Raw genomic sequence first — 27,909 nt, 5'->3', positions numbered from 1 at the left:
CAATTTTCTCTTTTGACAATGGGGCCCCCTTGCCACCTCTACTTTTGTTCCTAAAGTAAATTTGTCTCTATCACAGGAGCTGTCTAAACTGCCACTTTACAGCCCTGTGACTTTCTTGCTCAGGAGTGGGGGGAAAAAAACCCGTCTCCCCTCACCCCCCCCCCCCGAAAGCGCAGCAAGTTACAGCGCTGAAAAGCGCCAAGGTAAACAGGCTCCCAACACTGTTAGCTATTCCCCTTGTGGATGTAGTTTACTGGTGCCATGACAACACTGCCACATTAAAGCATTAAACTCAGCAGTGCAGACAAAGTCTTAGTGAATGTCTACACAGCAGCTGTGAGGGTGCTTCCCAGTGTGGGCAGACAGACATAGTGTCGCCATGGCAACATGGCCGGCTACTCAGGCTAGTCACCTGAGCACAAGCCTACACGACTCTTTAGATACATAGCTTCCATCAACCCTGCTCCACAACTCAGGAAGGTGGTGTTCTTGCAGCAGAAGAAATAGTCCAGTCACTGTGAGTGGCGTCTACACTATGGAGTTATGCCAACATAGTGATGGCATTGTAGCTAAGCCAATATAGTCCCTGCAGTGTAGACAGGGCCCTGGCTCAAGTTAGTACACTTGAGTTACTCCTCTTGAGCTAGCTTAGCTTGAGTGAGTGTGAGCACACTGCCAAACAACACCTGAGCTACACAGAATGGTTGGATTCACAGCTGATGGATGTGGAATATAGGCTGTGGCATCCCCTGCAGCATTCCTGCTCTAAAGCTATTACCGCCTGAGCTTCAGACTTTGCTCAAGCTCTGACAGGCAAGCTACAGATTTTTGTGTGTGAAAGAATCACAAGATTCAGCCCTGAGACAGGGAAAGATGAACAGGCCTAAACCCTGAGGTGGGTGCTCTGAGAGAGATCTGAAAGAGGACAGAGGTGCAGCTAACCCTATAACCAGGACAGATATTATCTATCTGAATCTTGAGAGAGGAGAAACCACCAGATCACAGAGGAGGAGATGAGAAAGAAATTCTGAGGCAAAACTAGAACCTCTCTCAAAGTCCATCCTTTGTGGACTTACAATTGAGAAGCCACCTTTCTCTGAATGTAGGCATTCATTACTACTGTGATGTGCTACTGGAGTGAGTCAACGTGGCCTTCTACTGACCCAGAGGAGGAAACTCCCACAGAAACCCCTTGGTGGGCGGTGCCAGAACCACCCAGCCCCGCCCACAGGAAACAGGAAGTCAGGGCTGAGGGTATAAGAGGAGCTCCACGCTCAGTTAGAGCAGGGCAGAGGCTATTCCCCAGCGGAGGGAGGATACGGTTGGGCTGCCTGGGCCACTGCCGGGCCCTGAGCACTGGCCTAGACCACCATGGCCGCTGTTGGACCTGGATTATTGGACAAGGCTGCGGAAGCCGTTGCCTGGGCCCACAGATTTACCTGGACCCCCAGGACCCTTGCTAAGTGCAGCCAAGTGGGCTGGACTGCCTGTACCCTTACCCACGCAGGACCCCAAACCTATGGACACACTGCTGGTGCCTCTGTCCCCAGCCAACACCAAGGAGCAGCCGCCGAGCCAGGTAGGCCTCCAGGGGGAACAGGTGTTAGAGTGGTGTTATAATGCTGATTTGTTTATAATGTTTATAATGTAATTGTTGTAAATAGGATGTGGGTAAGGTGCACACTTAAAGGAGCGGTTACTGCCATCAGTAACTGAAAACAAAATGGAGTTTCTGGATAGGACAGTTGAACTTTTCCTGCCTTGAGTGTCTTCACTCAGTACCACCATTGCACCAGACACGCAGATCCTTTGCACCCAGCCCGAAATTGTGCACACCACCCTACACAAGTTTACAATTTACCTGCCAAAGGTTCTAAAAGAAAAGCACAGCACTCGGGGCGGCTGAACAAATGGAGGTCAGCTGGGCAGCGCATTGTGGCTCAGACCCCCGCTAACCCACTGACCCGGATGGCGTGTTACGGCTTGGAGCCCCGCTGACCCAGTGGCTGCGGCGCTGCCACTGCTAGGGCGAAGGGCTGGGATGCAGTGGATTGGGTGGGCCTTCATCCCCCCCCGCCAGCTCCTTCCATTGCGTGGCAGGATCTCCCTGTAGGGAAAGAAGCTCCTGCGCTTGTCGGCTCTCCACCAACAAGGAGACCTGACCCCTGGCTCAGCCTGCAGACAGGCCTGGGCTTTGAACTCTGGACCACTTAACTGTTTTTGAACTACTTGTTAATAGATTGCTGGCCCGCTCTTACGGCGCCCAGCCTTCTAAAACTGCTGCTCAGGCTGTACCTGCACTGTTTAACTGTCTGTTTGTCGCTCTGCCCTGATCCAGGGCCTGAGCTTCTACTAGGGTTGCCAGGTGTCCGGTATTGTATCAGACAGTCCGGTATCAGATAATACCAGACATGTGTAATGTCCAGTATTTTCTGATTTTTCTAGCTGTGCACTGGACGGAAGCCTGGCGTGGGCTGGGGGAGCGGTTGGGAGTCCCAGCTGGGAGGCGGGGCTGCTATTGCTGCCGGGAGCCGTCAATTGGTTGAGTGTGAGGAGGAGGGGAAGCCTCCTCCTTGCTCCAGCGTCGCTGGGAGCCTGCGCGGGACAGGCAGCAAGTGCCCAGGTCAGTCCTGCTCCCTGCTGGCCAATTTGCTCACCCCCCACCCCTTTCCCAGCCGGCCGGTTCTCCCCCACCTCCCCTCCTGATCTTCCCTGGCCAACCCCCCTGTACTGCACTGCCCCGCCCCCAGCTCTGCTTCCCGCTGGCCCGTTCCTCTTCCTTGTCTCCCCCGGCCAGCGCCAATGCTCCTCTCCCTGCCCCTGCCAGCTCTGTTTCCCTGCTTCCTCCTGGCCCCCCCGCCGTTGCACCCCCTCCCACCAGCTGTGCCTCCTGCTCCCTCTTCCTCCCGCCCCCCCCCCACTACTGCCCCCTGCCAGCTCTGCTTCCAGAGCCCTTACTCCCAGCCAGCCCCACCCCCTTCCATCTGGTCCCCTCTTCCCCGATATCCCACGGCCAGCCCCCTCATGACCAGCTCTGCTTCCCGTTGGCCTCCCCCATCTCCTCTGGCCAGCCCCGTTGCTGCCCTCTTCCCCCCCCCGTTAGCTGTTTCCAGCCCTCCGCCCCCACCTTCCTGGCTGCCCTCCCCCCCAATTAAGCATATTCGGGGGTTTTTTTAATGATTACCTGGTAAGGGCTAGGTTCTTGGAGGTTGTGTGTGTGGTTTTTTTTTTTTTTTTTTTTTCTCAACAACTTTGGTCCTCCTCCCCCCCCTTTTTTTCTTCAACAACATTTTTTCCCTGTGTTTTTTTGGGGGGGAGAAGGGGGCTTGGTATTTTTCTTTCAGCCATCTGGCAACCCTAGCTCCTACACTGTAGTGCAGAGTACTGCCTAAGGGTTGATTTGCTGCCATGCTCGTGAACAAGGGCATGACCTCTTTCACTGTGGTTTGACCTGCAGTCAAGCCTGAAGCCCTGAACTTCAGTGGCTCCCAGTGAGTCAGCGAGGCCTCCCTCTGACAAGAACCCTTACAGCTACCAATTCAGTTCACTTTGGCTGCACAGGTAAATTGCTTTAGCAACATAGAACATGATTTACTGCAATAATCAGAAATTTCCAGGGAGAGATTTGCTTTAAAAATAAGCTTCCATCCTTGTGTATGGAATTTCAATAATTCCAAAACTCTTATTTTCTCATGGCTACTAGAAGATCTGTAAAATAATTAGAGCTGAAAAGCACTCGCTAAAGCTTCAGATAGCATAGTTTAGTAGTGCTTGGCAGAAAAAAACTGCAAATGTGCCAGCAACGTAGAAGAATGTTATCTGCTACCTGGTTGGTGTGTCTTTGCAAAACCACTACAATGATTAATAGTGTGCATTATCTTACAATAAACACTCCCCTCGGCCAACAAATAAAGAATAAGGTGTCATAATTATTGGTGGCATAATAAAAGGGAATTCCAATAACTCACTTTTGTAAATACAGAATTTACGGTCAAAGCATATTCTGTATTAGCTCCATGGCAAGCCTCCAGATTCTTCATAAAAATAAATATCAGTCTTAGTAATTCCTCCTACCTGAAGACCAACATATGAGGGTAGACTCTTAAAAGCTCTAAACCATATCTTTAAAAATTCCCTATTATGCCTGCAAGGAACCTGCCTTCTAGATAATCCATCGATGATCATGGTTTCTATGATCTTAAGAAATATGGCACTGTACAGTTATGATAAAAATCCATCCGAAAATGCCTACTTATTGCCAACCATGCAAGTCAACTCTGAATACTGCTTACTTGGGCATCTCCCATGGGAAGACCTGCCAGAGGTAGAATCAGGAAACTCCACAATATTTCCCAACTGAGTTAATTTAACATATTCCCAACAGGAAGGGGAGGAGATTGCAGCTGCACAGAAGGGAAGGGGTAGGGAGCACAGCTTTCAAACCCATGAAGCCCAGGGATCTTTGGTGATTGCCAAAGAGTTAAGACTTCCTTTCCACTGGCAGCACAGATTGCTGCTATGGGCTTCGCCTGTTATACCAGTGTCTTATTTCAGTGCTTAGACCGAGGGTAAGAAAGAGCAGAGATGGAGAGAGTTAATGATACTATTGTAGTTTCTGTAGTGTAGCTATAGGGGCCTAATCCAAAGCTCCCTGAAGAAATCATTAGAACAGGCATGTCAAACTTGAAGCCTACTGAGGGCCGCACAAACGAAAACTGATAGCTCTCAGGGCCACCAAAGAAAATGTACTTCTATCAGAAAGTCATAATTTTTTATTATTATGTTTTAGGTATATTTTATAATTTTTCAGGTCTTGTTTTAACATAATTTAATTGATATGTAAAACTTATTTGCCCATATAAAATCATTTTTAATTTAAATATAAATATAAGGTACTTTTAAATTTTGTACATGATACATAGCTTGTTTTGTTGAAATAAAAACAAGTATAGACCATGGTCAATCAAATAGAACAGGCTTCTGTGAAAATTTCAGATACTTTGTAAGTTTGAGATTTTGCATAAACATATAATATTCATGCAATTGCAAAAAAAATGACATTTCTTGATCTAAAATTAATATATATTTTGTGATTTTATTTGGGAATAAATAACAAAATATTAACAAAATATCCCCCCCCCTCTCGCCCAGAGCCAGGCACTCCTATATCCTCGTTATAACCCAATTCCCTTCCGTTCCCCCAGAGCACCCCTCCCTGCTCTAACCCAATGCCTCCCTCCTCCCCCAGAGCCAGGCACTCCCAGCCCTCTCCCCCAACCTAATACCTTCCCCCTCCTACAAAGCCAGGCCCCCCCTAACCTAATGCCTTCCCCCTCCACCGGAACCAGGCACTCCCAGAGCTCCCCCCTGCAACCCAATGCCTGGGTCCTGGAGCCGCCACCACATATTTCTTCCTCAGGCGCTGGGGCAGCATGAGCACAGCGGTCAGCTGTGAGCAGGTGCTTGATGCCTGTGCAGAGCGGCTAGCCGGCTTTGAGCACGTGTTGGAGCGCCCAGTGCAGAGCAGCCTGGCCAGCCGTAAGCAGTCACTGCGGTGCCGTGCACACGTACTCTTGAATGGCTAGCGGGCTGCAGTTTATTCTTTAATAAAAATGTAGTGGCGGGCTGCAAAAAATGTTGATCGGCCCACCAGAGGCCTGTTTGACATGCCTGCATTAGAAAGATACCCACTAACTTAAATAAGGCTATATGCACGCTACCTACAGAAGCTAGCTACAGGCAGTCCCCGAAGCTACCTACAGAAGCTAGCTACAGGCAGCTTACGAACGGGGCTTTCTCGCCCCGGAGGTCGAGGTGGCGGATTGCTACCCACGAGCTCCGGGGCGAGAAAGCCCCGTTCGTAAGCTGCTCCGGTGCCCCTGGTCTGCTGGAGACCGTCTCCGGGCGGGTTCCCGCGCTCAGAAGTGCGGGGAACCGCCGCTGCTGCCGCTTAAGTCCCGGTGCCTGTGGTATGCTGGGGACCGTCCCCAGCAGACCACAGGCACCGGGACTGAAGCGGCAGCCGCGGCGGGGTCCCGCGCCTCTGAGACTTTGCCAGAGCAAAGCCTCAGAGGCGCGGCACCCCGCAGCAGCTGCGGCTCTGCTCCCCGTGTCCCTGGTCTGCTGGGGGGGGGGGAGGCGCAGCTAGTGGCCCCCCCCCCAGCAGACCAGGCTTTTGTTTTGGACCCTGGGGCAGAGCAGCTGGGGCGCTGCTGATTGGTCCTGCAGCGCCGCTCTGGGCACTACTGGACCAACCCAGAAGCACCCCAGCTGCTCTGCCCCAGGTCCTGATTCAGCCGCTGCTGGTCAGTTTCAGCAGCGGCTGAATCAGGACGCCTGGGGCAGAGCAGATGGGGTGCTGCTGGGTTGGTCCAGTAGCACCGAGGAGCGGCGCTACTGGAGCAACCCAGCAGCACCCCAACTGCTCTGCCCCAGGCGTCCCCAAGTCAGCTTCTGCTGAAACTGACCAGCGCTGACTACAGGAAGCCCGAGGCAGAGTTGCTCTGCCCCGGGCTTCCTGGAATCAGCTGCTGATCAGTTTCAGCAGCAGCTGACTTGGGGACGCCTGGGGTTCTTAAGTTGAGTCTGTATGTAAGTCAGAACTGGCGGTCAGTTTCAGCAGCGGCTGAATCTGGACGCCAGTTCCGACTTACATACAGATTCAACTTAAGAACAAACCTACAGTCCCTATCTTGTACGTAACCCGGGGACTGCCTGTACTTTCCTTCTGATTAGATACCATCCTTAGCTGACTGCCAGAATGGCAGGATTTTGTAGCCTCTGATATTTTGGGAGCAGCACTGTCAAAATAAACTGATTACAGGGCAAGAGCATTGATCAGGACATGTAAGAGAATGAAAACACAGGTATGGGGATGGAAACTAAAGGGGAAGTAGACTACATTATTAATTATTAACTGTAATGGAGGGAGCTAACTACCTCGGCTCCCAATACAAAAAATTTATCTGGATTTAAAACAGTGTTAATTGACCTCTGTGCCAAATAGCTGCTATTCAGGGTTGGATCTTCAGCTTCTCTCCTAGGATTTAGCTTCCTCCCTCCCAATTAGGGTTGCCAGGTGTCCGGTTTTGAACCGGACAGTCCAGTATTTGATCTTTCTGTTTGGGAAACGAGTTGAAAAAATGTAAATGTCTGGTATTTTCTAAATAGGATGTAATGTAGATTGTGATGTAATGTCAAGTATGATCGGTATTTTTGTTGAACCCATCTGGCAACCCTACTCCCAATCCTCTGGCTCCCTCCTTGGTGAGGGGGATGAGAGAACACACGGGAGCATCATCAGCCTAATAATGTCCCCCAGTTATCTCATAGGTCTCTTATCCCCATTCACCTTTGGTAGTTGGCCCCTCTAAGCCTCTCACCCACGCTGAACAGTAGTCGCAAGCGGTGTCAATTACAAACTCATTTATACACTTACAACTTTCAAATCCTGTCTTTGCTTCCTATTTATCTAAAACGAGGCCTCCAGGATGCTGCTAAGGAAGTTGAAATAACCCTCCAGGAACCTTGTCAAACTTACCCTGAGGGAAAAATTCCTTTCTAATCCCAAAATCTGGCACACAGTTAAACAATTTAACTATACCTCCACAACAGAACAGGAAGCAGCAATTACCGCAGAATTGCTGCTGCACACTATGATGAAGGAGGGGAAAGATAATAGAAACAAAGCTGGTGAACAGTCCCTGACGTGTTCCTACCCTCAGGCGTGGGAAATGAAGATGTGGTGTGATAGGGGGAGGTGCTGCAGTACCCCCCAGGTTTTCCACCCACCTTCCCCACGCCCAGGGGCCGGCTCTGCTGCAAATCCACCGTCAGCTCCACCAGCCTCAAGTCCCAGCCTCTGAGTGGCTTCTCCAGGGTCCTACCATCCCGCTAACACTGGCTCTGGAGGTGCCACTGCCACTAGGGGTCCCACTACTGGCCTGGGGCTTTGTAGCTGCCTCCAGCTGAGGCTAAGTTGCCAACTCTCCCAGACTGGATGCCATTTGCAGCAATGGTGTCTCGTCCATGAGAGTTGGCAGTCCTAGGTGTGACCCCAGCCTGGGGCAGTGAGGGACACAAACAGATGTGGGGGGGGGCACTGCTCAGCACCGCACCCTAAAAATAGTTCCAGTGCCACTGTTCCTGCCCCTGGGGCTAGTCACCATGGGGAAAAGGAGGGTCCAGAGCTCCCCTCGGTGTCTTGGACTCCCTACATGTCTCTTACCATATCTTGGCTCTGGCTTCTGACCTGGCTAGGGGGTGGAACCTTGGGGAGGAGAGAGAAGGAGCAGGGGATGGCAGAAGGAAGGTTGAGGAGTGGGCAAAAATTCTTTGTGCTCAGGCCCTCAATAAATCTTATTCCACCTCTGGCTGCAGAGGTAGCTGCACTGGTGCACACCTGTTGTACTTCCGTGAAGATGCTGCTACTCCGATGGGAGGGCTTGTTAATTCACCTCTGAGAGAGATGGTGGCAGTTTGACAGGAGAAGCTCTCCTGTGGACGTAGCACTGCCAACGTTGGGGGTTAGGTTGGTGTAACTTCATTCCTCGTGGGGGAGATGTGTGGGTTTTTTCACCTACTTGAGCAAAGTAGTTATACCAATGTAAGTCTGTAGTGTAGCGCTGGCCTGAGAGTTTACCCAGGAATAAGAAAATCCTCTGTAGGGTAATAGGTGCCCAGATGGATTGTATTTCAGGATCAGGGCCTTTATACAGCTCTTTTATTATGATTAAGTGCTTTATAAAGGCTGGATTTTCTTTACTTTACTCTGCCGTAGCTGAAATATGTGGAATACAATTTAATGACTTAGTGCATTTGTCAAGCACATATTTTAATGATTGCAATTTATGTCCTATAGATTTCTAGCTCTGTGATTGCGCCTACATCTTAGCTACTTAGTCAGGTAAATACAGCTGCTAATAGGAAGGCCACGTGTAGGAATCCAGCTCTGGGTATGTGGGTTTATACACACAAATTTACATTAGTATGCTCTGCAAGTAGAATGAGGTATTTATAATGATCATTATAATTTGCTCTTACCACAGGCGTAGCTGACATTAAGATATTTTTTCACTCCAGGCAGGCATGGACTTCCAAAATCATTGTTGTTGACAATAACTTTACATCTCTGTTTCCCATAACATCTCCTTGATAATACTTCTAAAGCTGCATAGGATATACAGTCTGAAAGAAAAAAAATCTGAAATGTTGATTATATATTTATCAAAGACAATATCTACCACATGCATGCTATACAGGCAGTCCCCGGGTTACGTACAAGATAGGGACTGTAGGTTTGTTCTTAAGTTGAATTTGTATGTAAGTCGGAACTGGCGTCCAGATTCAGCCGCTGCTGAAACTGATCAGTTTCAACAGCGGCTGAATCTGGACGCCAGTTCTGACTTACATACAAATTCAACTTAAGAACCCCAGGCATCCCCAAGTCAGCTGCTGCTGAAACTGATCAGCGGCTGATTCCAGGAAGCCCGGGACAGGGGCTTCCTGTAGTCAGCCACTGGTCAGTTTCAGCAGCGGCTGACTTGGGGACTCCTGGGGCAGAGCAGCTGGGGTGCTGCTGGGTTGGTCCAGTAGTGCCGCCGCTCCTCGGCGCTACTGGACCAACCCAGCAGCACCCAAGCTGCTCTGCCCCAGGCGTCCTGATTCAGCCGCTGCTGAATCTGACCAGCAGTGGCTGAATCAGGACGCCTGGGGCAGAACAGCTGGGGTGCTGCCCGGTTGGTCCAGTAGCGCCCAGAGCGGCGCTACGGTACCAACTGGCAGCGCCCCAGCTGCTGTACCACAGGTGTCCGGAGCAAAGCCACGGAGCACGGGGGCAGCGGGACAGCACGGGGGCAGCGGGACAGCCCAGACGCGCCGTGGCTGTCCTGCTGCCCTCGGGCTCCGTGGCTTTGCTCTGCTTTGCTCCCCGTCCCCCTGGTCTGCAGACCAGGGGGACGGGGAGCAAAGCGGTGGAACACGTGGGCAGCGGACAGCCCAGACGCGTCTGGGCTGTCCGCTGCCCGCGTGCTCCACGGCTTGGCTCTGCTTTGCCCCCCCCCCCTCATCCTCCTGGTCTGCAGAGCCTCGGAGCGCGTGGGAGCCAAGCCTCGGAGCGCGTGGGCAGCGGACAGCCCTGTCTGCTGCCCACGTGTTCCGCCGCTTTGCTTCCTCTCCCTGGTCTGCTGGAGACCAGGGAGAGGAACGGCCCGTTCGTAAGTCGGATCCGCGTAACTCGGGGACTGCCTGTACTTATGAACCTGAACCTGCCATCCAAATTCAGTGAAAATATCCATTAATTTCAAAGATGTTTTACCTAATCGGACTGCAGAATTAAGTATTGGCTTTGTTCATTGAATATAAATTTACCCTGCTAACTTTTACATTTTCCTTGTATTTATTAGGACCTGGGATTTGTATTCATGTTGCACATCAAAAATATGCTCCCAGTATCAATAACATTCCATCTGTAGTAATTTTATAAAAATAAACTCATCCAACTGGATTCTACATTGAAGGTGAAATAAACTGAATAGGAAAGTTTATATATTATACCTACATGCTTTAATCTACTTCAGAAAATGTACAATAGCTTTAACAAAACCAATAGAAAAAGTACATTTTTGTCTTGGTTTTTAAATACAAAACCTTCTAAAATTGGAAGTCAAGAGAAGCTCATTGTTTTCTGGAGCTCTCTGCTCCCAACAAATGTTATTTCATGTTCTGCCTGGCTTTCCATAAAGGATGGGTGCTTTCTTTTTGGAATCTCCAGCTGGACACTTTGAAGAGGTGAGAAATATTTTACTCCCTTTGATCACAAATGTCAAACAAAGTATCTTTTTCCTCTTTATTTCCCTCTGGGTTGGTTAGTGCTACTTTGGAAGAAACATTCTTATGATCACAAGAAGTTTAAATAAGTTTTACAACAGATTTGACAATTCATAAATCAGTTACCTTTGAAAAGAAAATGGAGACTTGATATTGAGGTTTTTGACAAAAATCAAAATTTGAAATCCAGAGAATGAAGATCTGTAACTTATATAATTCTTTTAAATGCAGACCAGACTTAAACAACTATGAGCAACCTGAATTCCTGAGTAGCCAGTCTTAAGATCACATTCATTTGTTTTGTTTGTTTTTGCAAATGGCTAAACTTTAATTTGCAAAATCTTCTGACCACAATACACATGTCTGTCTGTCTCACTCTCACAGCGACATTTTATAAACTCGGGGCTGACAAAAAGGAGGCAGAGTTTTGATTCAGTGACTCAGCTGTTTTAGTCTCCATGTTGGTGTTTTTGAACCTTGGAATACTTAGATTATGTGAACATTTTTAGGGCTGTTTCTGCAGCAAAATATTTCATCTTGGCAAGTAAGAAAGCAACTAAATGTATTGTAGAAGAGATATCAGATGACCCATACAGGAACTGCTCATGGTAATAATATTGTTCTTGAATGTTTAATTATATTTTCTACATTTCTTGCTCTGTTTTTAATTGTATTTGTATGAATGGTGCTTTATAAGAGGCTCAAGCCATTGGTTTGCTTATTTCATTCAAGTACAATAACATAATGAGTACATGTTTAATTTCAGGTTTTTTAGGTGTTGGTTCATGTTGCTGTTCAAGTTAATAGCTCCTTTTAATCCATATTCATATTGACTTTGGGTTAGGCTCCTCTACCTAAGCCATTCTTGGCACATCACATAGATGGATAGGGCTCTTGGCAGCTAAATGGTACTGAGGAAATTCCAGAATCTGCTTGATTTCATGTTGGGTGGATCCATTCCAACCTCTCATGCTAGTTATTTGTCCTTTATTCTTTTGCAGGAAGGTGTAGTTTTTCTATGCCTTACATGAAAACTATTTAATTGCTCTCTGTAGGCTATCCAATGTTTAACAGCTAAACAATTCAGTTCAAAATGTTATACCTCTTCATGTATACTTTTTGTGTATGCTTGTTATCTTTCAGAAAAATTCTGTATAATTAATATTAAAGAGTACATTTTCAAGAACAGCCTCAAAATGCACTCCTGCAATTTTGCTCATGCAAATCTCCCCAAGCAGAAATTACACAGATGAATCAAAGAGATGCCAAACCAGGCAAACCACATATGCTTTTGCTGTTCTCACATTCAAATTCAGGTTTTTGAATGCACCAAATGGCAGGTACAAATTATGAGATTGGACTGAAGTATCTTTGAACTCATTCATCTGGGCCAAATTTTTATTCTTCTCTTGATTGCTGCGCCAACTTGTAGTTGGTGCCTAGTTATTTTTCTTCTGCCATCTATCATGTTGTATGTTGGTTGTCTCACCTATTTCCTCTCTCTTTCTCTCCACTGTCCATTCTGAGCCTTTTTCTCTAAAGGTGCGTCTATAAAGCACCCTAATCTTGAAATAAGATACGCAATTTGCGCTAAGCAAATTGCATATCTTATTTTGATTCTATTTCAAAATAGCTTATTTTGAAATTTGGCACATCTACACAATGTCAAATTTCAAAATAGTTGTGCAGTGTAGATGTACACTAGGGCTACGTCTACACTGGCACCCTTTTCCGGAAATGCTTAAAACGGAACAGTTTTCCGTTATAAATATTTCCGGGAAAAGCGCGTCTACATTGGCAGGATGCTTTTCCGGAAAAGCACTTTTTCCGGAAAAGTGTCCGTGGCCAATATAGACGCGCTTTTCCGGAAAAAAGCCCCAATCGTCATTTTCGCGATCAGGGCTTTTTTGCGGAAAAGACTACTGTGCTGTCTACACTGGCCCTTTTCTGGAATAGTTTTTCCGGAAAAACACTGACAATTTTACAGTAGATAGTCATTGCTTTTCCGGAAAAGCAAGCGGCCAGTGTAGACAGCTGGCAAGTTATTCCGGAAAAGCGACTGCTTTTCTGGAATAAGTGGCCCAGTGTAGACACAGCCTAAGTGTTCTTTCCCCTGTATGTCTCTAATAGTAGTTTTGCCTTCTGTCTTTCATTCTTATTTTTGTTCTTTTACCTTGTTTTTTCATGCTAGACCTTTTAGTCCACTTTGTCCTCTTTTTGTCTCCAAGTTTCTCCACTTCCTTGTTTCATTTCTTTCCCCTCTCTCTGCTGCCACTGCTATGTGTTCTCTTTTAGGGCTTGTTTCACTGCTAAAAAAGTACTCTTTTTACCTCAGGGTAGCTAACATACATGAGCTATCATGAAGTAAAAAACAGGGAGACCAGGCACTTTAGCTTTACGTGAGGTAATCCAGATGAGGTCAATTCTATATCCCCAGTGGGGGTATGATCTCACCTAGTTTACTTCATGGTAAATCTGAAGTACTTTGTCCTCACGGTGCATCTACTGCAGGCTAGTTCATTCATTTGTGTCCTTAGGTGTCCCTTTGATTTCATACCCTACACACTACTGCAATAATATTTGTGCAAAATATACCTTGTGAGGTGCAATATGAAAGCTAAAAATATGCTGAATAGTAATATATAATTATAGTAATATAATTTTATAATGCATATGTTAACATTATAGGTAAACTTAAGAATTCCTTCTGCATGTTACTAGAACATGTTTAAGACTAGACAGTCTTGCCTAGGTAAAAGGTGATAAACAGGTCTGTCCTAGACAAAGGAAAGTGTGAATTAAGGTAAACACACATGTTAATAATAAACAAAGCCACTGCACTAAACCAACAGGGTTTAACCTGATCTTGAACTCAAAATACAGAGAATTCACACAGCTCATACACCCCAAACAGACACTGAATCTCTAGTATGACAAAGCAGAGGCCTTTGGTGAAGAGGAGACGTGGGGGCTACGGCCACATGACACTCGCAGCCCGAGGAAAGGCCGGGTTTTCCCCTCTTTGCCCCAGACCCTGCCTCTCCCTGCCCCTGCTCTGCTCCATTGTCTCCTCATCCCCACCCTGCCTTTGCATCCCCACCCTGCCTCTTCCCTTGGTGGGCACTGGCAGTGAGGGTCCTTCCCCATACTCACCAGTAGCGGTGGGGGAAGTGGAGCAAGGCGGCCCCCAGTAGCTTGGTTTGCTTCCCTGGCCAGAGCATGCCGCTTCCCACCAGTGAGTGTGGGGCAGGAGAGCAAAGCTGCTGGGGACACAGAGGGCTGGACCCTTGCTGTGGGCATTTCCTCCCACTAGTCACCCCACCAGCTGCTGGCTGGCTCCTCCCCATATGTCGCCCTGTGACAAAGGCATCTTTTGGAGGATATAAAGAACAGAGAGAGTCTCCATCTTGATCCTTTACCTTAGGAGACAATGAAACCAAAGGATTTAATCTCGGTAATAGATCCTGGCCAAGGTGGCCAGTAAATGTCTGGAAAGGAGACTGACAGAAAAAACATTGTTAGCAAAGAATACCTTGCTAGAAAGTTTTCATCTTCTAGAGGTGTGTTTTTACTTTTATTTGCTTGTAACCATTGCTACATCTAGCCCTGGTACTCGGCGTCACTTAAGACAAGCTCTTCTGTTAATAAACTTGTTTTGCTGACATTGTCTATCATCAGTGCTGGGTAAGTTCCCTAAGGTGTGTGCTGCCAGAGCCTGCAGGCTGGACAGTTTTTTCTGCCTGTGTAAAAGCAGCAAACCCATAGCTTTCTCTGGGAGGGTCCACTGAGAGGGACTGGTTCCTGCAGCAGAACAATTCTAGGGCAAATGTAGAGCTCCCATCAGCCTTCAAGGAGTAACCAAGTTGGGGAAAAGCCTGGGTGAGGCTTGTGGGCTGCTGGCAGACTGATGGGGTGAGAGAACTGGACCAAAGCTGCACAGTCGTAAGGCTCCCAGGATTACAAGGCAAATGGTGACCAAACCCCTCCCTGGCCTGTCTGAACCCCCAGTTGTCACAGTGTTAGCTATCCTGAGTTAAAAAATACACTTCTGAAAGGAGTGAAAACAAGGCCTCTTTCCCTGAATCACTAGTGCTACAGGGCTCTTTGCAGGATGTCTCTTGCCATAAACACTACAGGGATCACCCTCCCCTCATTTAGCACCACTAAAGAGGAAAAATAAGCATAGCTTAAAGGAGATTTTGAATGAGGAATATTCCTATAGGAGATGGGTTAGTGGGAAAAGTGTAGGCGAGTCAGTCAAAAATACATAGTAAATTTAATTTATCATATTCCTACTTCTGGGATAATAATCAGAAAAATAAATCAACTTGCCTTCAGTAATGGAAAGCAGAATAATGTACTCTTCAAATGAGACATTAATTCAAGATTGTGCAACCTTATGATATTTCTGGCAACAATGGGTTAAACAGAGTAAGCGGACTCTGTTCTGCAAACATGATCTGTTTTCCAGCTACAAAGCATTTTTTCAAAGAGTTGTTTGTTTGTGTTTTTTTGAGGACCCAGCTCAGCAAGGAATTAAAACAAGTGCTTAAATTTAAGCATGTGAGTGAATAATTCCACAAATTCAATGGAACTAAAGTGTATACTGAAAGCTAAGCACATGTGTAAAAGCTTTCCTGAACAGAACTGAATTTAAGTATGAACTAAGGTTTGAACGTAAGCACGTATTTTTTCTTGAATGCCTTAATATTTCAATAAGTATGTGCTTGCATAGCTTGCTGAAACAGCACTTAAATGTTTGAAATGAATTGCAGATTGGCAGATCTGGAGGCAGAAGTCTTCCATCTACAGAATATGGACAGTACAGAAAGTAGGAGTATAATCATCAAGGGACCCTCTCAAGAGAAAGAAGACAATTAATTCTCTCTGCTGAGCTTGCCAGATAGGTGCCAATAGGGTTTTGTGAAGCGGACATTTAGCTGAGTGAAACTGGAATATGGGACCTCAAAAAGGATTTTTAATATAGCTGTAAAATCAGCAGTGACCTTAGTTATTTAACAGATTAGAAAGCCTTGTTTCCGAAAGAAGGGCTCTTTCAGCTCATAATTAGCTTTAGTCTGAAATGTTTTGGCATGCAAATTATACCTAGCCACTGTAGCCATAAATTGTTCAGGATTTAATTAGTAGCAATTCTTCTTCTGATGTCTAAAAGCTTCTCACATTACAGACTGTATGCTCTTTCCCCTCCCATCCATAACCTGCAATTCAATGGAAAGACCAGCGCTGGCTCTAACAGCAATTTTGGAGCTAAGCCTGTGAAAGAATGTTCTTCACTCCTTATCCACTGCTGTCCAGTACTACCCCACCACTATGCTCAGGGCCCTGGTCGGCCCACAACATTTTGGCACCTGAGGCGGGGAGCTCAAATGATGCCCCATACCCTCTCACTTGGGCCAAAACTTTGAAAGGTCTCAATTCTGTCTTCTTCCTGTTCTGCTCCTCTCATGGCACTGCTCTGCTACCTACCCCAATAAAGGAGAACTAGCTACTTAAAATGCCTTCTTCAAAAATTTTAAGTAACACTTAGATTTCAAATGCCTGAACAACAAATATAACTTTTCTTGTCTGCATAGTAAACACTGGCATTTTTATCTGTTTGAATAATCAAAGTGGTGCTTTCCCTGCTTTCTTGGTTGCAAAAATTTGAACTGCTTCCTGAAGGTCCACAGTCTGGACCAGTTCATGCTCTACTGAGAAGGTTGCAAGGCCGACAAGCCTCTCCTGTATCATTGTGGAGCGTAGATGTGTTTTTTCTTAACTTCAGCTTGGAGAAGCTGCGTTCTCCACTGGCAACTGTTACAGGAAGTGTTAGAAGTATCCTCAGAGCAACAAAAGCATTTGGAAAGAGGGTGATCATCTTATTTGTGCACATATATTCCAGAGCAGCCTTTGGAGTTGATCCTGCTGAAATGTATCTTGAAAGGGCTTTCAGTTCATCACCTAAATCACTTGCATCAATATCGTGCATGTCATTATATGTCAACACTGTCTTAGTGTAGGTCTTCTTCAGGTATAATGAGTAGATTTGAAATATCATACAACATCCCAAATATACTGCTGTGTTCCTTGAGCTGCATGAAACGTTCTTGAACTGACTGTATTGCACAATGTAGCACCTGGTTAAAGAATTCAACTTTGAATTGTTTGGGGTCTCTTATGGGATTATCCCGTGCCTTGTAATTAAAATGTCGTCTTCTTTGGTGACTCTTGTATTCTTGAATGGGTGGGAAAATAGCTTCAGTGTGAAGTTCCTCTGCCAACTTCTATGCACTCTTCAGAACGTCTTGAAATCCCTCATTTGACTGGTAAGACTGTAGGTATGACTTTCCTTTGTCCAATTGTTCCATGGCTCCAGATATATCAAAGTCAACACCTTGGAGTCTCTTGCTTACATTTATTTCAAAACAGTATGTCATGCCACAACACTAAGCCACACAGACATTTGAAGTTATGTATGTTTCTGGTGATTCCATTTCCCTCTGCCACTGTTCTCCCACGAACTGCTCCTGTCATAGCATCATCCTCCATAATGGCAACTATGGCATCATCTATCTTCCCAATTTGGTGTTTGATAGGCTTCATAGCCTCCACTCTACTTTCTCATTGTGTGGCACTCAGTGGTTTCAGTGTCAGAGAGGATGTTCCCAGATGTTGTTTCAAAATTTGCCATCGATGAGTTGATGCAGAGAAAAATATATAGATGCTTTGAATTACATTAAAAAAATTCAGCAGCATCACTAGAAGCTGATGCTGCACCAGAACTGCACAGGACAAAAAAAGCTCAAAGGGTTTAATCCCCCCCCCCCCCCACCCCCCAGTCTGGCACCTGAGGCGGCCACCTCAGTTCACTTCATGGTAAGGCTAGCCCTGGGGCCAGCCTAATGATTATGGGGAGGGTTAATGAAATGATTTCATGGGCTGCACCTCAAACATAGACCCATTTCACTTAAACTGTAAGCTTTTTTGTGTGTAGGAACGTGTCTCTCTTTTCTTTTCTCTTTTCTTTTCTCTTTTCTTTTCTCTTTTCTTTTCTTTTGTGTTTGTATAACCCCTAGTACAATAGGTTTCTGTCTCATGACTGGGGCTGCTAGATGCTATGATAATAAATACTGTACACATGTTTATGGGGGAGGCAGGCCTCACCAACTTATTGCAGAATTAAAGGCCTGCAGCTTGGTTCTTTCAGCCCTGGTCATTGGTTTTCATGACTTGATGTTCTCAAAGCTATTTCCTTAACAAGAGCTAGTCAAGATTTATAATCTTAAATAAACTGAAAGCAGTGATTTCAAACTGTCAAGTCAGGATGACTCATGCTTTGCACAAACCAGGTGAGTCAGGAGACAGGAATTGATGGGGGGGAAACAATGCAATTCTGGAGCATGTTAATACTGGAAATTCAAAGATGGATAATAACACGGCCATTTATGCAGGAGCATATTACATGAGGGTGCGGCTATACAGCACAGTTATTTTGAAATAACTGACCTTATTTCAAAATAATGCAAGCGTCAACACAGCAATTCCATTATTTTGCAATACATTTGAAATAATGGACGGCTTATTCCAATTTCTGTAAACCTCTTTCCATGAGGCATAATACCTATCCTGAAATAGCTATTTCAAAATAGCTGTAGTGTGGATGTTTCACCACTGCTATTTCAAAACTGCTCTGCTCCAGGGTCATTCAAAGTAATTATTCCCAGTGACTCCAGGGGCTGTAAATCAAGATAGCATGTCTATAATAGGGAAGCCTGCCTCGTACTAATTTGAGGCTTCCCTGTAGTATAGACTTTCCTGTAGCGTAGAGTATTTCTTCCAAAACAGTTTATTTCAAAATAAGTGCACAGTGTAGATGTACCCTGAGGCTCAACTTGTACATCAGAAGACATTCAGTGATGTTGCTAGCTGTAGCAAATACATGGAGTGCATTCTATTCATGAATATATTCCTGATACATTTCTATTTCAGATCCACGTATGTGAGTAAAAGCTCTAAACAGTGCTAAAAATGTCAATAATAGACAAACCATACCTTGCCTTGGATGTAAGTACAGCACTCAAACTTTCTGAAAGATTGATCTCTCTTTTGCAAAGAAACAGGTTACATGCTTGTGCAGACACCCTCAGTCTCAGGCAGGATCATCTCACATTTTGGATCGGTGTTCAAGTGGATCCAAGTTCAGACTCTAGCAAAAATTTTGCTACGTATTTAGCAAAATTTTTATCAAATCACACTCTCTAGTTCACACGCAGAAATTTGCCAGCATATATATGAGGGACAGAATGTGGAGTTCCCCATTCTTTGGAGGGTGATAACACATTAGTGATAAGTAGGTGGTGTTTGCTGCAGACTTCTCAAATGCTTACCACTGCACTTTGCAGAGTCAGTGTACAGAATGTTTAAAGGGACTTATTTCATTTTAAATAACGGTACCTAGAATACATTTTCATGTAGTTCAGAAATCTAAGTGTAACCCACACACCTTCTGTGGGTGGTTCACTGACCCATGTAGTGGCACTTAAACCACTTACAGAGAGAGAGAATGAGTGTGCTCTGCAGCCTTAGGTAAGAGCCAACTGGCTTCATAGCTCAGGCTATAAAGCAGAGGTGGACCACTCCAACATTTTGTCAAGTGGTCAAAGGCCGCTCTTCTATGGAGGGAGTGCAGGGTCTTGGATGGAGGTTGGGTGCAGAAAGGACCTTGGGGTAAGGGACTGGAGTGCAGGAGAGGGTGTGGAGTCTAAGAGGGAGTTTGGATAAAGGAGGGAGTTGTGATCTAGGACAGGGACTTGGAGTGCAGGGCCCTGGAGGGGGTATGGGTGCAGGAGAGGAGTCTGGACTGGGGGAGGAATGTAGAAGGAGATGCAGGGTCTGGGAGGGTGTTGGGACCTAGAGAAGGTGGGAAGAGGGACTACAGAGCAGGGCTGCCAAAGTTGGTACGTTCTTACAAAATTGGTACTATTTACCTCCTGTTGCACGTTTGGTACGACGCCTGATATTTTTGGTACGTTTTAGGAATTTTGTGTTAATATTATAAATTTTTGCTCAGAAGCCTCTAAGTTATAATTTTATGTTCCACGCTCATTTTTAAAACGTTAACATTTCTTACATCTGATACATATTCATTAATATCTTTTCGGTTTATTATGCAAATGAAGATTGGGGAGAGGAGACTGTGGCTGTGTGTATTGTGTAATGTGATGCAATCATGTGATGTATTCCTCCGCTTCACGTGGCCGCGTCACTGGCCCTGCCGCCCTGGCGTCAGTTTGAGTTGCAGTGACGCAGTTAGCGCTGTATTCCAGTTACTCGGCATTGTTTGCTTACTTTGACAAGTCCTTTGTGAACATTTTGTGTTTTCACGTTGTTTTTTGTGAACCCATTATGAGTGAAGAGAAAAATATGGATATTCGTTCAGATAGTAATAAGGATAACACTCCTAAGAAAAAGAAACAAAAGTGTACCACTTCTTATGAGAGAAAATTGCCATCAAAATTGTTAATACATGAAAAATTTTCTGGCTGGCTAGTAGTTAGTAAATACAACTCAGGTAAAGGTTTCTGCAAATTATGCAATTGCGAAATTGCTAGTAGTTTAAGTCAAATTGAAAGACATGAAAACACAGAAAAGCATCAAAAAAACCTAAAATCTACAAAACAAACTTCAAAAGTAACTGACTTTATGAAACCTGGTCCATCCTCTATTCACTCAGCACAGATAGCAGCTGCTGAGCTTAAACTGTGTGGATTTATTGCAGAACACAATTTACCTATAGCCCTTTTGGATCATTTGCCTGGCCTCATTACAAACGTTTGTCCAGATTCAAAAATAGCAAAGGATATCAAGTGTGCTAGAACCAAAGGAACATACATTTTTTCTAATGTGATCGGTGAATATGACTTCAGTAACCTAGTATCTAAGTTGAAGGTGACAAAATTTTCTCTTATTATTGATGAGACAGACATTTCTACTATCAAGCAACTTGTTCTGATAGCTAGACATTATGATACTGAAGTTCAAAAAACAGTGGACAAATTTCTAACACTTTTAGAAATTAAAGACACAACTGCTCTTAAAATTTCATTAACCGTAATGAAATCCCCTTTGGAAACCTAATAGGATTTGCCAGCGATAATGCTAGTGTTATGATGGGAAGCAAAGGAGGAGTCCAGCATCTCTTAAAACAGAAAAATCCTCATATCTTCATACAACCTTGTGTTTGCCATTCATTGCACTTGTGTGCTTCTAAAGCCTGCACTGCACTGCCACATTATTTAGAAGAGTTAGCCAGAAATATTTTTTCATATTTGAGCAATAGTCCTAAGCGCCTAAATGAATATAAAGAATTTCAAACATTTACAAACACCAATCCTCAAAAAATTCTCCACATTAGCTGCACAAGATGGCTTTCCCTTGAGCAAGTGGTGAAAAGAAGTTTAGAACAAAGGCCTGCACTTTTATTGTTCTTTACATCTGCTGCATTAGAAGATGGCATTCCTATGGCTTCAAGAATTCTAGAGGGATTACAAAATCCCATTACAAAAATTTCCCAGAAAGAATTGCAAGAATTTCAAGTAAAAATTTTAAATTTCTATGTTTGCCTTACAAAGCAGATGTTTCAGCGCTTTTTATCTTGTGAATTGTTTGCAAAATTGGAGTTGCTTGAGGCATTGGACCCACCTAATGTTATTGAGGAAAGGCCACTATTATCCCACTAGTTATGAAATTTTCTAACCTAGTTGATGAAGAACATTATGAACAAATAAATAAAGAATGGAGGGAGCTGACAATGCAAGATCAACCTCCTAATGCTGAAAAAATGCCTGAATTTTTGGTTTAACATATCTCAAGAAAAATGCGGTGATGAATATCGCTTCTCTCTGTTGTCAAAATTTATGATCAATCTTCTTTCTTTGCCTCATTCTTCAGCAGCTGCTGAAAGAGTTTTCTCCTTACTCAACAACATTAAAGTTAAAAATCACGCATCTCTGAAAATGTCCACCTTAAATGCGTTAATAAGATCTAAATCTTTACTTGAAGACATTAACTGCACGACGTGGAATCTTCCAAAAGAGCTTTGTGATAGAATGCAACAAAAGATGGTATAGTAATGAAGCAGTTGATGAAAAAGTTCTCTTTTAACAAAATATAAGGTATTTCCTCCATTTCAATGTTTTAGTAAGATGTAATGTAAGTTAAATGTATTTTTTCCTGTTTAAGATGTTTTATAGGGTTTATATATTGATGTTTAAAATTTGGTACGTTTTTGTGTGTTTTGGTACCTTTTAGTGAAAAGTTTGGTACTACAGGCAGTCCCCGGGTTACATGGATCCGACTTACATCAGATCCCTACTTACAAACGGGGTGAGGCAACCCCGCACTAGCTGCTTCCCCCCAGCAGACAAGGGAGACGCGAAGCTAGCGCTCCCCCCAGCAGACCAGGGAGACGCGGAGCGGCTTTTCTCAGCAGACACCTCAGCTTGAGAATAAAGGACTGAGGGAAGTGAGGTGTGGGAGAATAAAACTGAGCTCTGGAGAAATGTTTGGTTAGAGTTTCCCTTACAATATGTTCCAGTTCCGACTTACATACAGATTCAACTTAAGAACAAACCTACAGTCCCTATCTTGTACGTAACCCGGGGACTGCCTGTATTACAAAATAAATTTTGGCAGCCCTGCTACCGAGGGTTTGGTGGCCTGGGGTGGAAGTTGGGGGGGGAGATGGGGTAAGGTGCCAGAGGCAGGCTTTGGCTGGGAGGCACTTAGCTAGGCGACTCCCAGACAGCATCCCTGCAGGAACCTGAGGCAGGCTCCCTGCCTATCTGCTGCAGTCCCAGGCAAGTCAAAATGGCTGGCTGCTCCATGTGTTTCTGCTCTGGAAGGGGGAAAGGGCGGCGGCTTCACAGCCTGCCCCTAGCAAAATTTCTCTGCACCTATTGGCCAGAAATTGAGCTGCGAGATTTTGCTGGGTGGTGGGGGCAGCACACGAAGCTCCAGCTCCAGTCTTCAGAGCAGAGAGCAGCCAGCTGTTTAAAGCGGCATGAGCTGCTTTATGGTAAGAGTCTTGCTGAGGCAGTTGCAGGCTTGATCCGGCCCATTGGATGCATCTTCCTCACCCCTGGTATAAAGGCTCATGTACTAAGATCCAGAGGTCCCAGGTTTCCCCTTCTACAGTTTATCCATGAAACAATCTGGTAGGTATACAGCAATTCCTGCAGTCTTTATACTAGGCCCTGAAAATGAAGTATTTTTCTGAGTTTATTCACAATAAGAAATGCTACAAAAGTGCTCCATGTCTTTATATATGTAAATAATTAATTAATAGATAAATTACCAGTGGATGACCTTCAAAAATAGGTAGCACAGTTCCTGAGTTTTGTAGGAGTAATGAGGCTTGTATATTGTAAATTGTTTTCCTTTACATATCTCTGTACATCAGCTCTTGACAAAAAAGGCCTTTCTTATCTTTTGAATTTGCAGCAAAATGGTTACAAGTTTCCTTTAATGCACTGAATTATCCCTTAATTGCTGGCATTTAAATGTTTAGCAACTTCCTAGATTCTGGTTGCATTTAACTGTTCATAATTTATGGAAATTAAAAGTATATAATTGTAACTGGGTGTGTGTACTCGAGTTGCCTGCAGTGATTTGTACTTTTACTTCTTTAGAGTATGTTCTCATCTCCGTGCACAAAGGGCTACATGTATAAATCCCTCACACTAAGAGGACAACATACTTCTTACTATGTAAGCCACAAGCTTTTTGGCAATTATTAATGAATAAATGATTTAGGACCATGTTCTTCCCTTAGGAACATGCACACAATTCCCACTTACCACAGTGGGAACTGAGCACACATATCTAAGGACATTAGTGCTTCAAGAAATGTATGCACATGATCAATAAGGGAGAACAGATGTAGTCTGTGTAAAAGTATGATTTAGTATCTTGATCATTTCAGCTAGGGGCTATCTATTATCCAACAGCCTTTCTTTCAAGTACTTTCATGTGTTAATAAGAGTAATTTATTAATTTAGGAGTGTTTGTTGACCTGAATCTTCCTTGCACTCTCTATGGTAACCTATGCTTTGGCATAATGCCTTATTTTCCTTTAGCTAATAAATTTTCTCTATTACATCTTGTTCCCATTCATGTTACTAGGAATGAAAAATAAAGGTTAGAAAATACAATGCTGTACACAGAAACAAAACTGCTACAGACTCCTGGATTGGCTGAGACCAGTTAGTAACTTAAAAATATCTGGCACCATGAATTTTTAAGCAAAATTGTGCCTCATTAAATTGAGCTTCTCATGTTCTCATTTGTCATGTCACTTTCTATATATATTTGCCATATATATGCTAAAGATCATTAAAATGCATTTGTACAGACATTTTTTTCCTCTCTAGTTACTTATGTCATCTGTGATGGAAAGGAGGAGTGCTGGCCAACACTCGGTGACTAAAGGTGACTAAACTCAGGTAGCCAGGAGGTGTTGGCAGGGAGCCAGAAGAACCAATGGAGTACAGTGCTGAAATTTGAATGGTAAAGATTACTTGCTTGCCATTTTGTGTGTGTTTTTTAAATCAGGAGTTGGGGGAGAGAGAGGATGATTTAAATCCAGGCAGGACTACCATGCCTCCAAGGAATACTGGGCATGGAAATAGACTAGACTGTGAGGGGATTGTGAGTAAGTAGGGGTAAATGTATATTTAGTTGAGAGGTTATTTTCTTGGTTTTGTGGTTTAGTTAAGCTTCTCTGTGTGAGATTCATATGCCTTCCCTTTCCCATTCACCATATCTAAGCTGCAGCCCAAAGAGACAACGTTTCTTTGTATTTTACTCTGTTCTTTTCTCAGTTGCTCTGTAACATCTAGGTATGCTTTATCAGGTATATCTTTTTGTATAGTTAATAAAATCACCTTTTTAAGGTGATGACTTGATTCTTGTGTCCTGAAAGGTAACAGGAGGTCTATGTGTGTTCCAGTCTAGACAGAGAGGTCAGCTATCAGAGATTACAGTTTGTTTTCTGTGGCTTCTTCCTTTTTCAAGCTCTGTTGGGGTAAAAGAGCTTGGGGTTCCCCCCCTTGAGAAGAAGTTCAAGTGTTTCTTCCTGGTTTTCAGGGTTTTAATTCACTTGATGGTGGCCATGAATCTGTAAACTTGGGGAGTTTTTGTAAGCAGAAGCGTATAGAGGTAAGGTATTTAAGGTTTTTTTTTTTTTGTGGGCCCCCAGAGTGCTAGAGGGGGAACCACTGTGACATGCATCGTAGTATCCAATCTCCTCACAATCACAAATGGATTGTCTTGTCATAACACAACTGTAATATAGAGAAGTATTAGCTTAAGTTTACAGATGGGGAACTGAGGAACAGGATAGATTTATTGATTTGCCAAGGTCACACAGAAAGAATATCTGAGGCAGGAACTGAATACACATCTCCCCCATTCCATTTACCTATTAGACCATCCTTCCTCCCCACTGTTACATGCATCATATATAGGGCCTATTTCTTGTTCCTTGTGCCCCAACAGCTCCTACCGAAATCAATGAAAATGTTGGGTTTCCAGGAATGCGGGATTGGGCCTACAGAGGCTAAGTATTCTTCTTATATATTTTTTGACTTGCCATTATTTCTAAACAAAAATAAAATTCTGATATTGCTCCACCCAAGATCCAGGACAGGACTCTGATTTCAATGGGAGAAGGTCTGAAATTAGCAGTAACAGTTTTGTAAATATAGCTGTGTGACCATGTTAGCCAGTGTCCCCATGTTCTCTGGAGTCTGTATGCAAAATGGAAGAACAGTACCAAAGGCACAACATTTTCTCTTTCATCTTTTCAGGGCATTCACTTACAAGTCTCTTTGATCCAGCATAATTTTAATTCTGTCCATTTATACACTTTTGCTGCCCACCCCTTCACAAAATAGGATTTTAGTTTCTTCTGTTAGTACAGGTGTTTTGATATATATGGTAATACAACAGATATAATCTGTAGATACAGACATTCACAACCACTTCTAAATCAAAATATCTGTCTGGATTTTACACCATACATCTCACCATGATCCCTGGCAATGTTCCCTCCAATATTTTCCATCCATACACAATACATTTTATTATGTGTACCAAGGCATGTGCAGATATAGAAACACATACTACCATCTGTGAGCAGTTGCAGGCACTCTATTAATGAGAGGGAAAGGGGCATGCAAGTGCTCAACTTACAGAGAACTCTGGTCCCTGGGTATCCAAGTTAAGTAGATCAGTCAATGTGGAGTTTGAAACAAATCTTTCTTTTTATTTATTTTTTTAATAAAATGTACAAATATATCTGGAGTTTTTGTCCTTTTTGCCAATGGTTAATTTGTGCTAGGGCTTGCCAGGGCTGAACCTCAGACCTCGAGGCTTGGCAGTTCTGGCTTGTTGCATCAGTTATGAATGTAAGAAAATCGCTTGAGCCTTAGCACTTCTTTCATTACAAATGACACACTGCTTTCCTCCCTCTTATTTGACCTGACTGTATTCTTGGAACACAGGTAGGGGAGGATTTTCAAGAGCACCCTGTGTTAGCTTCACTCTGCTCCTGTTGAAGTCAAGTGGAACCATGACCTTCACAATGTAGAGTGAGACCAATACTTGTGATGTCCCGCTGAAGATGTATGGGATATATTGATATATAAACACTCAGGATTCAAGAAACTTTTCCTTTTATTCCATAATAGTCTTCTGCTGGGTTTCTTACACCTTCCTTTAAAGTAATTAGTGCTAGCCAATGTTGGAGACAGTATACCAGGACTAGAAGGACCACTGATATGATCCAATATAGCAGTTCCTATGTTCCCTTGTTAAAGGCATAGGAAACTAAGCATGACTTTGAGCATTTCCATAAAGTCAACTGGGACCAAATCCTCAGATTTTTACCACCTGCCATGCCTGCTTAAGCAGTGCCTTTGGAGCTGGCTCTCAGTGGGGCTAGTTCCAAGAAGCAGGAAAGGCAAGGCAGAATCAATAAAAGGGCTCAACTCAAATAATCAGGACAATCACATCTCAGACTTTAGGATAAGAACAGCTTTTCATATTATTTTCATTCTTCAGGGCTGGGGAATTTAATAACAGAACATTCAGCATGGCCTAGAGGATTTGTGGCTTGTATTTATGTATGAGAGAGTATACTTTTTGCTTCTGTTTTTAATTTTAAAAGTTATGTTCTTTATCTGGGTTGCATTAGAATCGAGTCTCTAAAAATCAGTCAATTGGCTTTACCAAACTGTTCATCAAAAAGGGAGAATGTAGAATACATCAGGCTCGATTCTAAGCTGCTTCTTGTAATGAGTTACTTATCAACTCTACTCCATGTGTTTACAAGGTCACCAAAACCTAGAAAAGATTCCAGTTAATTCAACACCACTGGTGCTTTGTCCCATTACTGAACAACTGCACAGGGTGAAATCCTGGCTCCAATGGAATCAACTGAAGTGTTGCCATTGACTTCAGTAAGACCAGCATTTCACCTCAGGTAATCTATTCCTTGATGTAAACTAAAAAGTTCCTGTGTCTTCATTATTAGGTAAAGAATGTAATTATAATATTCAAAGGTCTAGTGCTGATTAGCGCACAAACTCACACAGCGATAACAACAGGTGTGAATTACAACTGATTTAATTGTTGTGATGCAAGTCAATGTGCAGGCACTCTAATTTTGGAATAAAAATAGCAACAATTAATTGAGCTAAAATCATTTTGTTATTGTTTTTAATTACATTGACTGTAGTCAATTGCTGTTCTACCATTTGCACTGACAGAACAAAATCAGTTTTAGGAAATCAATCTCATTACATGGTACAAGTTTGCATGTAGACCAGAGCACCCCAGGCTTTTTGCTTTCTTGACATTATTTTAATTAATTCTTTCCTCCCAGAATCTCAGACAGCATGGAAGACCCTCTTTTGAAGAGCAAAATGTCATCTTCCATTCATACATGACCTCATATGTGCTGCCAATTTTTACCACTAGAGGATTTAAACCATTTGCATAAAAATAATCACAAGCTTTTAT

At 43.9% G+C, this 27,909-nt stretch overlaps 1 protein-coding gene and 1 long non-coding RNA gene across 5 annotated transcripts in view; one reads left to right on the top strand and one right to left on the bottom strand.

Moving 5' to 3' along the window:
• EVA1C (eva-1 homolog C) overlaps positions 1 to 27,909 on the bottom strand; it is an 81,624-nt gene that overhangs the window by 9,257 nt on the left and 44,458 nt on the right. For all 4 annotated transcript variants that reach the window (XM_025186120.2, XM_006126095.4, XM_025186119.2 and 1 more), the window contains one exon: positions 9,043 to 9,186. In XM_025186120.2, coding sequence (XP_025041905.1) covers positions 9,043 to 9,186 — 144 coding nt within the window. The remainder of the gene's footprint in view (positions 1 to 9,042; positions 9,187 to 27,909) is intronic.
• Positions 1,442 to 27,909, top strand: LOC112546272 (uncharacterized). The gene is made up of 3 exons (XR_012897952.1): positions 1,442 to 1,579; positions 27,221 to 27,370; positions 27,773 to 27,909. It is a non-coding gene; the product is annotated as an uncharacterized LOC112546272 (long non-coding RNA).

The sequence above is a fragment of the Pelodiscus sinensis genome, chromosome 1, assembly GCF_049634645.1.
Source record: "Pelodiscus sinensis isolate JC-2024 chromosome 1, ASM4963464v1, whole genome shotgun sequence".
NCBI classification, from domain to species: domain Eukaryota; kingdom Metazoa; phylum Chordata; order Testudines; family Trionychidae; genus Pelodiscus; species Pelodiscus sinensis.
Note: the sequence above shows the minus strand (reverse complement) of the source record. Positions and strands in the feature narration are given on the sequence as shown.